Source organism: Macaca fascicularis, chromosome 6 (assembly GCF_037993035.2).
Source record: "Macaca fascicularis isolate 582-1 chromosome 6, T2T-MFA8v1.1".
Lineage (NCBI taxonomy): Eukaryota > Metazoa > Chordata > Mammalia > Primates > Cercopithecidae > Macaca > Macaca fascicularis.
In genome coordinates, this window is record NC_088380.1 from 115,806,752 (window position 1) to 115,822,971 (window position 16,220).

At 38.4% G+C, this 16,220-nt stretch overlaps 1 protein-coding gene across 1 annotated transcript in view; it reads right to left on the minus strand.

Moving 5' to 3' along the window:
* Positions 1 to 290: 290 nt before the first annotated feature.
* The window catches only part of PJA2 (praja ring finger ubiquitin ligase 2), a 74,340-nt gene continuing 58,410 nt past the window's right edge, over positions 291 to 16,220 (minus strand). The window contains exons 8-10 of the mRNA XM_065546630.1: positions 7,428 to 7,542; positions 6,941 to 7,062; positions 291 to 2,951 (exon numbers count right to left, since the gene is read on the minus strand). Of these exons, the coding sequence (XP_065402702.1) occupies positions 2,826 to 2,951; positions 6,941 to 7,062; positions 7,428 to 7,542 (363 nt within the window). The 3' untranslated portion in view covers positions 291 to 2,825. The remainder of the gene's footprint in view (positions 2,952 to 6,940; positions 7,063 to 7,427; positions 7,543 to 16,220) is intronic.

The following is a 16,220-nucleotide window of genomic DNA, read 5'->3' on the forward strand; positions in this document are numbered from 1 at the left end:
CTGACGTGAGGTGGGCTCCCTTCTTATTAACGGTTTCTGCAGTCCGGAGTCAGTGTGGAAATCAGGTTCTGCTGAAACCTACAGGATAGCTAAGGATGTCAGGCAGGAGAGGGCAAGGACTCAGAGACCCTCCAGCAGTAGGAAGTCCATCAACTACTTCTGTCTGGCTCTTCCTAGGTCTTTCTTATATTATAGTTCAAGGACTTTTAACATCACATGCTCATAGTGTTGTCATTAACTCTAAATCCTTCAGGGTTACATTATAGAAGTGATACAATTACACAATTAAATATTAGAAATGACCACCGAGTATATTCTGTTTATTGTTTATGATTTACACAGAAAATGATGGGCTGGGGTTGTAGAACAATAAACCAACCATTACATTTAGACCTGGGCTTTTGAAAAACTTGCATTCCATTTTAACAATTCATATGTATCTAACAAATACATAAATCCAGATCACAAATAATCTTAAGAGTTAGAGATAAACAATTAAGAAACACAAAAGAAAACCACATAGATCTACCTTTAAATATCAGCATTCATATTACAAGAAATAAGAAAATGTTAAAAAAATAAAATTAGGTTAAGTCACAACATAAAATAGAGAAATAAGATAAATGCTATTTTATTAATATTCATACTTATTTCTAATTTACCTTCATATAGTCTTAACTTTTTCAAAAGGATCCAAGATATGACCAAATAATATTTTAGTATCTGAACTTGCCAGCCTTAGCTATACCAGAGCTTGTTACCATGAAAATCCTAAAACCTCAATTTTCTTTTTCCTTTTTAAAATTTAAGCCAACTCTTACTCAACTTTTCTCCTTCACAGCAGCTGTTTATACATAGTAGGGAGCCAAGAATGAAGGACAGTAACAGATGGAAAGCAAAAAGTACAACAGCTATCTTAAGTTCTGCTCTCAACATTGCTGGTTGAGTTTGGAACCAAAACCTCGTAACAACTGGCAGATAATAGATAAATCTTAACAGGCAAAGAAGAAATATTTTCTTTGGGACAGCTGCTATCTAGAAGAAAACCAAGGTTCCTTAATATAGTCTAAATATAATGTGTGGCTTATTATAGAGAAATCTTTAGCAACGTAAGTTTAACCAGTAAGTGTCACAACTGATCAACAGTACTTAAAAGGAAACAAACAAACAAAAATCACACTAGCCACAAATTTCCACAATATACATATGAAATTAATTTTAATCTGATTTGACTCCTTGACACTAACTGATCATTAATGAAATATGGTATGGAAAGATCACAGAGTAGAAAACAAGCAAAGATTAGTTTATACAACAATGACTATATACATCAGAGGGAAAACATGCTAGCTAATGCAACATTAAGGCCTGAATGTAAGCATTTCCAAAGTCACAGAAGCCCCAAAGAACTCCTAAATTACAAATTCATCACATTACATGCATGCAATGTTCACTTTTGTTTTACCCATAAAAGGATACACAGTATTTTGCTGTAAATACCAGACACATTTACAATATATGCAAAAATTAGAATGCAAGTGTTATGTTCCTTATATTTAAGCCTCAAATGTGCCAACAGTGAAAATTCATTTATTTTTAAAAATGAAAAAAAGAGACGGGATATAAATACTCAGAGGAATTACACAAATAAGATGTAACTCTGCATTTGGGAAGCCATATAAATATTCCTTTCATGTGCCCAAACTAAATTATCAATGGACCAATTAGATGGACGTACACTCACTATGTGCTTTACTGTTTTACTTGCTCAAATGTGATATTCTAACAGTCATCATTCTCTAGTGTTAACATCAAATCACATTTGTAAGTGAACTATTATGTCCATGTTTGCACATACTCTTCTACTGTGTGTGATTACCTAAAGGAGACACTGTGCATCTTAGTTTGGGGTTATATAATTACAAAGATGACCCTGTGCAAGTTTTCAGACCTTCCAAAATACTGTAGAAGCAAAATTACCTTAAACTAACTATATCCAATATTAAACAAATGTGCCATGAGTGTTCTGGGCCTTCAAGTATAATTTTTACCAAGGAGAAACAGGTTGGGTGAGGTTAGAGAGGGTTTCATAAGGCCATCTAATTCAGCTCATTGTACCAAGCCCTGAGCACACTAGATTCTTTGTATGCTTTACTAACCTTATGTTAAGCACATCCACTGGTTTCATTAAGGATTTTACTACCTAACTTTATTTCAGGGGGAGTTACTTCTAAGATTTAAAACTTTTGTAATGTTCTGGCCAGAATTTTAGCCTTCATTTGGCATTCTGAAAAGTCCTAATTTTAAACAAAAATGGACTTTCTGAAAAATTTCTCAGCATATGAACCAAGAGGTTATGGCGTAGCAAAACCAAAGGGACTAGTGAAAAAGCATACTTTACAATTTGTTTCATTTCCAATGAAACCAAATTTTACTACTGTTGTGAACACAGTCTTAACATTTGATGCAAACAGGAGCGCTTAATTATAATCACTTAGTGGCAGTATTATAGACAAAGCCAGTAACGTATGCCACAGATGATTATTTCTTCTGGAGGAAGTCAACTGATAAGCTTGGCTTTACAATTAATACAAACATATTCAACTAAAGAAAATGGATGCACTGTCTCAACATTCAGCTTGAAAATGTTTAATACTTTCTGCAAACCTAAATTTAGTTTAGAAAGGTTAATATTCTTTCTAAACTATGGCATATACTATATATAGCTTTTTTAAATATATTTATATATAATTATTTGCACATGAGATTTAGAAGGAATTTGCAGATTTACTTCGATACACTGATCTCATTTCAACTGTTAAGGTTTAGGGTGCTTCTGCAGTACTGTCATTTGAAGGTGGGGCATCAGGATCAGGCTCAGAGGAAGGAGCTGCAGATGCTTCAATAACTGCAGGTGGGAAATGACGGCGGCACACAGGGCATGTTCCCGACTGGAGAAAAAAAAAAAACGTTAAGAGCCACCAGAATCATCTTAACTGCCACACAAATAACTTAATAAAGAAAAAACAGTATCATTATCCTAATAATAAATATCTTAACAACAAAAAATAAACTTCAAATCCACACAATGCAGAAAGACATTATTTTCATACTATTCCCTCTGTGCCCAATCAGACTCTAATTTCTTTGAGGGTAAACAATGTCTCTTATTAATGTTCATATCTTTAAGGTCATTAATCCTCCTTCATTTAGTGAGTTTTAATTAAGAGCTGCTAAACTCAGCGGTGATGCAATGGCAGAGGGTGAGCAAAGAATCATGGCACATGTCCGCATGGAGGTCAGAGTTTAGCTTCAACAATAATCTGAACGGAATTATCATTATTTAGTCTATTATGCATTTATTAGAGAAACCACAGACCTACTTTAATTCACATCAAATAATTTATGATTTATTTATCATTTATGATTTGGTGTGAATTAAAGAAGGTCTACGGTAAATTAATGTAGATCTATGGCAAATTAAAGCCCCATTTTAGGGTAGCACAGATAAGTCAAAGCAGATGGACTTCAGACTTTCTTTCTAAGCCATGACATTTCTTTCCAAAAAGAGGTAAGAGTGTTAGGTGCCTTCTAAATGACAAAACAATCAGCCACAGACCTTGGAGGGAAGGTGGGGAGGGGAAAGCAGTTATACTAGGAGTACAACATTCTAGGACCAATGGATGATTATAGAGCTACATTATCTGATAAAAGATTATCCCCTTGCAAATCTGGTCTTTTTCCCAAAGAGAACTCCCTGCTGGAAGGGAGGCTGAAGAGATCATGCTGTTGAAGGCGACAAAGAACTGTATCTTGGGAACATTCTCCCCAGAAAAAAAGCAAGAAAGGCTTCACACTAAGATATTTCCTGACAGGAGAAAGACTGAAGAGACTGTTACCTTGAGTTACAGCAAAGTCTCAAGTATAATTCAAGGCTGTACAACATATATTATGTTTACCGTTTAAGAACAGACTGGGCAACATGGTGAAACCCCGTCTCTACTAAAATACAAAAAATTAGCTGAGTGTGGCAGCGTGCGCCTGGTAGCCCCAGTTACACAGGAGGCTGAGAAAGGAGAATTGCTTGAACCCGGGAGGCGGAGGTTGCAGTGAACCGAGATAGTGCCATTGCACTCCAGCCTGGGTGACAGAGCGAGACTCCGTCTCAAAAAAAAAAAAAAAAAAAAATTCATTTCAGCAAACATTTATTGTGTACTTGCCATATAGATTGGGCCCAACAGTAACATTTTAGAGTCAAATAGATGAGCGTGGTCTTGGTGAACTATGTACTAGCTATTTAAACTTAGACAAGTAACAATCATTAGAAAACAGGAATAAAGATACCGGTAAGTCCTAATGTTCTGTGAGGATTAAAGGAGAGATCATGAATCATTAAAGAGGAATCATCTGACAGTGACTGACACACAGCAGGCACACAAAACACTGCTTCTTAGGTCTCTGAAACTATCGTGGGAGTTTAAAGACAGAATTTATTAAGGACAGAAAAGGTGGAATTTAAACTGCACCTACCTATATCATCTAATCTTACAGATGGTATAGGGAAAAATCATGCCAGACTTCAGGAGCAAATGTATAGAAACATAAGCAAATGTACAGAAAAGTAAATCTGAAGAAACAGGTTGAGGTCTAAATCACAGAAGGTCTTGAATGTCAAGATTAAAGCTTCAGATTATTCCACAGGTGACTGGAGGTCTCTTTCTTTTATGAGAAGGGAAGTACATGATCAGAACTATATTTCATAAAAAGCCTTTAATGATGGAATGATAGATAATGAAGATTTGGAAGAGTGGGGGGTAGGAAGGGGGGAAGATAATGAGAAATTAGTTAATGGGTATAATGTATGTTATCCAGGTGATAGGATATCCTAAATGCCCTGACTGGACCACTACGTAACCTATGCATGTGACAAAGCTGCACATGTACCCCACAGATTTATGCAAATAAAAAAGAAATGAAAAGAAAGTACCTCTAAAGGAAGTAAGGAAATAAAGTAGGTAACTACAATAGTAGTTAAGACAACAAAGGTTGAAGGTCTAATGTATGGGAGTGGAAAGAAATGAGGGAATGGACCTCACAGACTCAGCCACGCTCAATATTGTTAAGAGTTGGTGGCTCTGCATTTTCTGCTTCCCCACTAATTTTAATAACACCTACTTTCACTACTACCACCATCATGTACAGACACTGAAAAAGTCATTTTCTACTGAATTCTAATTTTCATTAGTAATAAGTTTACTATTACTTTTCCTACACTATATGTTTACTATGTGCCAAATACCATATTAAATTCATCATGAATTACCTACTTTAACTCTTATAAAAACCCTACAGGTTGGTATATTGTACAATACAGCCATCTAGGCTGTATTAATAAAATGCCAGATAAATAGGTCAAGAAAAATCACCTAAAATATTATTTCCCAAATTATGTTCTGGGAGAGGGGAGACAGCAAGGAAAACAGTATTTTAAAACTAATTCAGAATCCAGCATTATACCTCAATCCAGAACGCCAGGAAGTCTCATGAGACTTGAGACACACATGATCTCTACACAGGCAATTACTCCTCAAATAGTACATGTTAGCACATGCTGTTTACTAAAGACTGCTAGCTCATCTTTGTAACTTGCATCCTAAGTTTGTATTTGTGATTTTGTTGTTAATAAAATAAAAAATCTCTAATTTCTAATAACAGCTTTCATCTGATTTGTAAAATATTTACTGGGCACTTACTACCTGCCAGGCACTATGGGTTATCTCATATACAGATATTTTATAAAATAACAGTGAACATTTCTAAACTGGATTTCAGAGATTTTAAGTGGAGTTTTGAGAACAATGAAGTGGCAAATAGAAATAGAGGAACAGCAAGAAAGGAAAAGGAAAAAGAGGGAAGGAAGGAAAGCAAAGGGAAAAGGGAAGGAGAAAAAAAGCACTGGTTATAGGGGAAAAAGATAGTTGTATTCCTAAGTAGATAATCTGGGAAAGTGACTTGGGAATTCCTAGTGAGCTGGATGGTAAATATCCTTTATGCAAAAAAATAGACTTCACAGAGAAGACTGAAGTAAAACACTCACTTTATTTAAATAATTCAAATATGCTTAAGATTTATTGGGCAAATATTTGAAGGCAATATATAAAAACTGGAATAGGAGCTATTTGGTAGGTTATTAAATATCTTTCATATACATTTCAGAAACACCAACCCGTATTAGCAAAATAGCTGTATATTGTTAGAGTACTTTGAGTAGTGCCAAAGGCTTCTCTGCTTGAGATACTTTTGAAAACACCAAATTTCAAGGTTATGATTAAAATTCTAATCAGCTTTATTCTAAAATAATTTTTCAGATATTTAATCACTTCCTAAAATGATTAAAAGCATGTTATTGTTGGCTATGTTATTTTTAGACAATGTTAATAAAATAAAATACTTCCATATTATCCCTGATTTGTAATCATTAAAGGCAGCCAGTTTTTAACAATGAATTAAAAAGTACTACAAATTTGTAGCTAAATAAAACAGGTCTAAAAGATACTACCATTGGCTGGGCATGGTGGCTCACAACCTGTAATCCCAGCACTTTGGGAAACTGAGGCAGGCAAATCACCTGAGGTCAGGAGTTCCAGACCAGCCTGACCAACATGGCGAAACCCTGTCTCTACTAAAAATACAAAAAATTAGCCGGGCGTGGTGGTGGGTGCCTGTAATCCCAGCTACTTGGGAGGCTGAGGCAGGAGAATCGCTTGAACCACAGAGGCAGAGGCTGCAGTGAGCCGAGATCGAGCCACTGCAATCCAGCCTAGGTGACAAGAGCGAAACTCTGTCTCAAAAAAAAAAAAAAAAAGAGATACTGTTATTATTCACTTGCAGAAGACACTATTAAAGTATTAAATTTTAAATTAATTATTCTATCACTCACCTTTTGTAGCCAAATTGAGACACAAGGTTTGTGAAAGAAATGGTGACAGGGCAACTCTGTTGCTATATCATCCTTAATATACTCACTGCAACAGATTGGACAGCATTGTTCCTGACCAATAGCTGAAAACAACAAATAATTTAGATCAATCACATATAGTTCAATTTTAATAAAACTGAAAAGCAATATATTATACTCAGAGAAGATACCTCTGAAAGACGAAAGAGCCAATCTTTGATCAGTTAATTGGCAAGCATTTCTGTCAAATACTTGGCAATTTGGAATCTAATAAATACTGCTTTTGTAAAAAAGCTGACAAAGGAACATTTGTTGCAGTCTATCACTTGAAAATTAAAAATATTCTTATACTAGGTGAATTTGTAAGCATCTGGTTCTAATAAACAAATATTTAATCATCTAGGTACACTGATAATATACTTAAATGTGCAATGTGTTCCTCAACATTTGAGATCAACTCTGCCCTTACCAGTGTGATCTTCAAGAACAAGGGTCTCTGGAAGACCATCGATGCTTTCCTTACTGGCTGGTGGATTGGCCACCTCAACATCCACTGCAAGAGACTCTAAATGTGCCAGAGCAGTCTGAAAAACAAAAGGTACAGTTCTTTGTTAGGAAATACTTTAAAACAGTAACAGAAAACTATTTTTTAGGGTATCTTCAAAATTATATCACCATTATTCTCTTCTTGTTAGTTTCTTTTGCTTTAGTCCTTTGCTCCTTTTGCCTCTTCAGAAGAAACTACCACCATCACCAACAAACCAAAACATTAAATATACACGCAGAGCCCAACTTCCTACACGTGAAATAAAAATATATCTTGTCTCGGCTGGGAGCGATGGCTCATGCCTATAATCCCAGCACTTTGGGAGGCCAAGGCGGGTGGGTCACTTGAGGTCAGGAGTTCAAGACCAGCCTGACCAACGTGGTGAAATCCTGTCTCTAGTTAAAAAAATACAAAATTAGCAGGGCGTAGTGGTGCATGCCTGTAATCCCAGCTACTTGTGAGGCTGAGGCAGGAGAACTGCTTGAACCCAGGATGTAGAGGTTGCAGTGAGCCGAGATCATGCCATTGCACTCCAGCCTGAACAACAAGAGCGAAACTCCATCTCAAAAAAAAAAAAAAAAAAAAAAAACCCGGGTGCGGTAGTGTGTGCTATAATCCCAGCTACTCGGGAGACAGGCAGGAGAACTGCTTGATCCTGGGAGGCGGAGGTTGCAGTGAGCTGAGATCACCACGCACTCCAGCCTTGATGATAGAGCAAGACTGTGTCTCAAAATAAATAAATAAAAATCTACCGTGTCTCAATAATCATCTACTTTTCCATATTTATATTTTGAAGGAGTGGTTACTTTTTCCAACTATTGGTTCCTATGTGAGATCAATAACATGAAAGAAAGTAATAAACATTTTAGAAAGGTTCACTTCATGAAAGATAAAATGTGGCTGAGGCTACTAGATGCTCCAAGTATGGAAGCAAATAATGCGCTCCCAAATGGCTGTATCTACTACTGGCATGGATTTGGCACACCCACATTACCAGCTCACAAGTATTACTAGGTTATCTGGGTTGTGAATTTCATTTACAGGTTCAAATATCTATGTCAAATTACTGTTCTAACAAGGATGGAAAGAACATCAGATCATGTGATCATCTGGTATACGTCATCCTCATCCTTTCTGGCTCCAATTAGACAGAACAGCAGTTGAGACTTTCGTCTTTTTGTCTGCAACCTGTACAATTACTTGCTCTTGGTGCACATGCTGCTTCGCCTGCCTGGTGCTTTCTGTCTATCCTTTAAGTCCTATCACTCTCTCAGGGACTGCATAAGTCCTATCTCTTCCAGGAAGCCTGTCAGTGGTCCTAGACTGCACTAGTATCCTTCTGAACTGCTACTGTATTCAAAGAATTGGTATTACACAGTTTAATTATTACATGTTAGTATTATATCCTAATTATAGCATCATAAGATTATGGAGCTATGAAAGACCTTGGCTTCTTTGTAGGGATGAAAAACTTGAAGGAAATTTGACACCTATCAAAACTGGGCCTCCCATCCTGGTTGGAGTGCAGAATATTGTAGCTGCTACAGAAAACAGCCCAACAATTCCTCAAAATTAAAAACAGAATTATCACATAATCCAGCAATTCTAGTTCTGGGTACATACCTAAAAAGAACTGAAAGCAGGGACTAAAACAAGTATCTGTACACCCACGTTCACTGCAGCATTATCCACAAGAGCCAAAAGGTGGAAATAAATCAACTGTTCATTGATGGATGAACGGTTATGCAAAATATGATGTACACATACAGAAGAATATTACTCAGCCTTGAAAAGGAAGGAAATTCTAACACATGTCACAACATGGATGAACCCTGAAGACATTATGCTAATGAAATAAGCCAGTCACAGAAGGATAAATACTGTATGATTCCTATATGAGATACCTAAAGTAGTCAAATTCATTGAGACAGAAAACAGAATGGTGGCTGCGAGGGGCTGGAGAGATGGGAAAATGTGGAGTTACTGTTTACAGCAATGTGAATACACTTAATTACACTGAACTGTACACTTAACTGTAGCAACAGTAAATTTTATGTTATGTTTATTTTACCATAATGAAAAAAAAAATGAACAAGCCAGGTTTCCCATATAGAATAATTCTGCCTGACAGCTTAGCTAACACTCTATTCTTTTGGACGGCAAACTTAATATTTTATACATGCCTAAGGTTCTACCATAGATATTCCCGAAAAGAAATTGAGATAACTTATAATAGAGGATTACAACTTGCTTTGGGCCAAGCCTAAAGCAAAACCAGGACTAAAAAAGGAAAAAGCAAAAGGGTTCACCAAGAGTTAATAAACACAGTTAATATTATTGAACACCAAATTTGACTCTGGATATGCAGAGAAACATTGCAGAAAATAAGACACGCTGCTCTAGTAATTGAATTATTGCTTCTCAGCTCCAAATACACCTTTCATTTCTGCTCTTTGAAAACAGACTTGGGCATTTAAAATATTTTCCCTTTTGTTAGCCGACATGATTTTAAGTTTTGTCAGTAGAGGGTGCTGGAGAGACACTGCACACGGAAAGGACTTTGCTTCATGGTTCCCTTGGGCTTGCCCCTGCAGTGTGCCAGGCTTCCCTGTGCACAGATGGCTTCTCCAGCATCAGGCTCCTCTAGTGTGGGTGGCTTCTCCAGTGCCTGGCTCCTGAAGCACATGCCGCTTATCCAGTAACTGGTAATTGCAGGACAAGGTGGCCAGTAGCTTCTCCTGGTACTCATCTTGGGTGGTTCTGCAGCAGAGTACCTAGGGGCTTGGTCACATCACTGTGAAGCTTCTCTGGTGCCCCAGAGGGCAGATTCTTGCCAAGTTCCAGAAGGCAAATTTCCAGCAAGTTCTGCCAGCGCAGTACCATAAATACTCCTCCGTAAGCCATGGCTGTGTCCTTCCCAATAAGGTCTGGCTTTTAGCCTTAGAGGGGAGGGAAGTAGAGTGCTCTATCTCGGCCCTAAAGCTGTTCCTTAAATCTGCTAATCCTATATTCTTTAGAGTTTGCTTTATTTCCTACTAGCCAATCCTCTGGTATTCGAAACTTCTGTTGTAGTTAATATTTACAGTAAATTTTCCCTGTTCAAATTACTGTATTTCTCTCTCGGGACTGAACTCAGACTGATACAGAATTTGTATTAAGAGTGATCCCAGGACACATTTAAAGCAGTGCGTAGAGGGAAATTTATAGTACTAAATGCCCACAAGAGAAAGCAGGAAAGATCTAAAATTGACACCCTAACATCACAATTAAAAGAACGAGAGAAGCAAGAGCAAACACATTCAAAAGCTAGCAGAAGGCAAGAAACAACAAGATAAGAGCAGAACTGAAGGAGATAGAGACACAAAAAACCCTTCAAAAAAAGCAATGAATCCAGAAGGTGGTTTTTTGAAAGGATCAACAAAATTGATAGACCACTAGCAAGACTAATAAAGAAGAAAAGAGAGAAGAATCAAATAGATGCAATAAAAAATCATAAAGGGGATATCACCACTGATCCCACAGAAATACAAACCACCATCAGAGAATACTATAAACACCTTTACGCAAATAAACTAGAAAATCTAGAAGAAATGGATAAATTCCTGGACACATACACCCTCCCAAGACTAAACCAGGAAGAAGTTGAATCCCTGAATAGACCAGTAACAGGCTCTGAAATTGAGGCAGTAATTAATAGCCTACCAACCAAAAAATGTCCAGGACCAGACGGATTCACAGCCAAATTCTACCAGAGATACAAAGAGGAGCTGGTACCATTCCTTCTGAAACTATTCCAATCAATAGAAAAGGAATCCTCCCTAACTCATTTTATGAGGCCAACATCATCCTGATACCAAAGCCTGGCAGAGACACAACAAAAAAAGAGAATTTAGACCAATATCCCTGATGAACATCGATACAAAAATCCTCAATAAAATACTGGCAAACCGAATCCAGCAGCACATCAAAAAGCTTATCCACCATGATCAAGTTGGCTTCATCCCTGGGATGCAAGGCTGGTCCAACATATGCAAATCAATAAACATAATCCATCATATAAACAGAACCAAAGACAAAAACCACATGATTACCTCAATAGATGCAGAAAAGGCCTTTGACAAAATTCAACAGCGCTTCATGCTAAAAACTCTCAATAAATTAGGTATTGATGGGACGTATCTCAAAATAATAAGAGCTATTTATGACAAACCCACAGCCAATATCATACTGAATGGGCAAAAACTGGCATTCCCTTTGAAAACTGGCACAAGACAGGGATGCCCTCTCTCACCACTCCTATATAGTGTTGGAAGTTCTGGCCAGGGCAATCAGGCAGGAGAAAGAAATCAAGGGTATTCAATTAGGAAAAGAGGAAGTCAAATTGTTCCTGTTTGCAGATGACATGATTGTATATTTAGAAAACCCCGTCGTCTCAGCCCAAAATCCCCTTAAGCTGATAAGCAACTTCAGCAAAGTCTCAGGATACAAAATCAATGTGCAAAAATCACAAGCATTCCCGTACACCAGTAACAGACAAACAGAGAGCCAAGTCATGAGTGAACTCCCACTCACAATTGCTTCAAAGAGAATAAAATACCTAGGAATCCAACTTACAAGGGATGTGAAGGACCTCTTCAACGAGAACAACAAACCACTGCTCAATGAAATATAAGAGGACACAAACAAATAGAAGAACATTCCATGCTCATGGATAGGAAAAATCAACATCGTGAAAATGGCCATACTGCCCAAGGTAATTTATAGATTCAATGCCATCCCCATTAAGCTACCAATGACTTTCTTCACAGAATTGGAAAAAACTACTTTTAAGTTCATATGGAACCAAAAAAGAGCCCACATTGCCAAGACAATCCTAAGCAAAAAGAACAAAGATGGAGGCATCATGCTGACTTCAAACTATACTACAAGGCTACAGTAACCAAAACGGCATGGTACTGGTACCAAAACAGAGATACAGACCAGTGGAACAGAACAGAGCCCTCAGAAATAATACCACACATCTCCAACCATCTGATCTTTGACAAACCTGACAAAAACAAGAAATGGGGAAAGGATTCCCTATTTAATAAATGGTGCTGGGACAACTGGGTAGCCATATGTAGAAAGCTGAAACTGGATGCCTTCCAAACACTTTATACAAAAATTAATTCAAGATTGATTAAAGACTTAAATGTTAGACCTAAAACCATAAAAACCCTAGAAGAAAACCTAGGCAATGCCATTCAGGACACAGGCATGGGCAAGGACTTCACGTCTAAAACACCAAAAGCAATAGCAACAAAAGCCAAAATTGACAAAGGGATCTAATTAAACTAAAGAGCTTCTGCACAGCAAAAGAAACTACCATCAGAGTGAACAGGCAACCTACAGAATGGGAGAAAATTTTTGCAATCTGCCCATCTGACAAAGGGCTAATATCCAGAATCTACAAAGAACTTGAACAAATTTAGAAGAAAAAATCAAACAACCCCATCAAAAAGTGGGCGAAGGGGTTGGGCATGGTGGATCACACCTGTAATCCCAGCACTTTGGGAGGCCGAGGCGGGTGGATCACGAGGTCAGAAGATCGAGACCATCCTGGCCAACACAGTGAAACCCCGTCTCTACTAAAAATACAAAAAAAAAAAAAAAAAGGCAGGTGTGGTGGCGGGCGCCTGTTGTTCCAGCTACTCTGGAGGCTGAGGCAGGAGAATGGCGTGAACCCAGGAGACAGAGGTTGCAGTGAGCCAAGATCACACCACTGCACTCCAGCCTGGGAGACAGAGCAAGACTCTGTCTCAAAAAAAAAACAAAAAACAAAAAACAAAAGTGGGTGAAGGATATGAACAGACACTTCTCAAAAGAAGACATTTATGCAGCCAACAGACACATGAAAAAATGCTCATCATCACTGGCCATCAGAGAAATGCAAATCAAAACCACAATGAGATATACCATCTTACACCAGTTCAAATGGCAATCATTAAAAAGTCAGGAAACAACAGGTGCTGCAGAGGATGTGGAGAAATAGGAACACTTTTACACTGTTGGTAGGACCGTAAACTAGTTCAACCATTGTGGAAGACAGTGTGGTGATTCCTCAAGGATCTAGAACTAGAAATACCATTTGACCCAGCCATCCCATTACTGGGTATATACCAAAAGGATTATAATTCATGCTGCTATAAAGACACATGCACACGTATGTTTACTGTGGCACTATTCACAATAGCAAAGACTTGGAACCAACCCAAATGTCCATCAATAATAGACTGGATTAAGAAAATGTGGCACATATACACCATGGAATACTATGCAGCCATAAAAAAGGATGAGTTCATGTTCTTTGTAGGGACATGGATGAAGTTGGAAACCATCATTCTGAGCAAACTATCGCAAGGACAGAAAACCAAACATCGGCCGGGCGCAGTGGCTCACGTCTGTAATCCCAGCACTTTGGGAGGCTGAGGCGGGTGGATCACAAGGTCAGGAGATCGAGACCATCCTGGCTAAAACGGTGAAACCCCGTCTCTACTAAAAATACAAAAATTAGCCGGGCGCGGAGGCGGGCGCCTGTGGTCCCAGCTACTCGGGAGGCTGAGGCAGGAGAATGGCGTCGGCCCGGGAGGCGGAGCTTGCAGTGAGCCGAGATCGCGCCACTGCACTCCAGCCTGGGCGACAGATCGAGACTCCGTCTCAAAAAAAAAAAAACAAAACAAAAAAAAAAAAAAGAAAAGAAAACCAAACATCGCATGTTCTCACTCATAAGTGGGAACTGCACAATGAGAACACTTGGACACAGGATAGGGAACATCACACACCGGGGCCTGTCGTGGGGTGCGGGGAGCGGGGAGGGATAGCATTAGGAGATATACCTAATGTAAATGACGAGTTAATGGGTGCAGCACACTAACATGGCACATGTGTACATATGTAACAAACCTGCACATTGTGCACCTGTACCCTAGAACATAAGGTATAAAAAAAAAAAAATTCATGGGAAGAGCATGCAGAAAAAAAAAAAAAAAAAAAAAACCAGTTCTGCGTCTTGCAGGACACAGAACTGCATCTGGGGATTGGTTTGGTTAGGCCTGTGAGCTTGAGCTCAGTGCTGAGCTCCTTGCCAGTAAGAATGGGATGCTATTAATCCATAGTCTGTAGTGGCATCACAATTAATCAAGGTATCACTGTGGTTGACAGTGATGAAGGTCCAACTGAAGCAAGTGTCTTAAGAGCGCAGAGAGCTGCTATACTTGACCTTACAGCAACAGTGATCTAACTATAAAAATCGTGATGTGAGATGGATTATTAATAAGTGCCCTTGTGCACCTACAGAAAAAAATTACAAACTCAGGTCTCTTAGCCCTCACAACAGGGTATGAGAGCCAGAAAGCATCCATGACAGCCCTAAAAGAAGCTCTTGCGCCTAAAAATCAAACACAAAATGTAACTGTGTGGATTGCTAAATGAAAATTAGAGTTGACTTCTCAGTCTCATCAAATTTCTCAAAAGTTTTACCATTGATTGGTTAAGGAATAAGATTCTGAAACCTGGAATGAGGACATCTGGTTGAACTCTGAGGAAACTGATAATCTTGAATCCCCAAGTCACTCTGAGCCTCCTGTTACCAGTGGAAATAGTCTGCCCTCCACAGACTAGGCTTCCTCTGCTTGAAAACCCTGTGATAATAAACCCTGGAGTGTGAATCTCTTAGTGCTTTCATGCCCAACAGTAAAGTTACCAGAAAACTACAGCAGACAAAAAAAGAAAGAACAACTGAAGATATAAACAATGTAGGTTTGGGTTACTCTAACAACTAAAGAATCCTAACCAGCTAAGTGAGCTTCTGGCTGAGGGCAGGGAAAAATATGACTGGGTCATGGAAGAAGGAAGTTATAGCTATCATTTACAGTCTCACGACCAAATACAGAACAAGGATTAGTAATTTTGCATATTTTCTGTGCTTATTTTATGTATGTGCTTATTTGTATATATTAACAGTTTACTTTTTCTCTTTCCCATTTCTATTTCATATACCAGTTGTTGGAAGTTAAATTTGTAATTTAGTCTTTATATAAGAGAACATTCAGTGTGACTATGAATTTATGGAGTAATGCATAGCTAGTAATAGATACAATGACACTTGGAACTAGCCATCTGCTCATTCTGGGGAAAGGGTGAAACTTCAGTTGTAGTAATAGCTGTATTTTGTGGGCTGAAAACACAATTCTATTGATGGATGGAAATTTAAACGTGCATTGAAAGGTATGTATGGAAGCCAAGTTGTCAACATGCTGGAATGTTCCATTTATGGAAATATTATTCCATAAATCCAAATTCACCATTGTGTCAGCTCTGTGAAAATCTGGGCTGTTTAAATACTTTCCCTCCTAACAGCTGGCATGATGCTAAGCTTTGTTCACAGAGGATGTTGAAGAACACTGCTGGAGGAAAGGGCTTTCCTTCTGTCCCAGTGTGCTTGCTTGACAGAGCACACCGGGACTAGTGTGATGTTCATAGCTTTTTCTAGCACTAGACTCCTACAGTGCACACAGCTTCTCTAGCAGCCAGTTCCTGTAATGCACTTAGCAGGGAGCAGCCTCCCCAAGCACCCATGTTGGACAGTTCTGCAGCACAGTGCTTCCACTCAGATACCTTCCTATGAATAGCTCTCCTCAGCACCCTAAGAGAGCTGACTTCCAGCAAGTTATACCA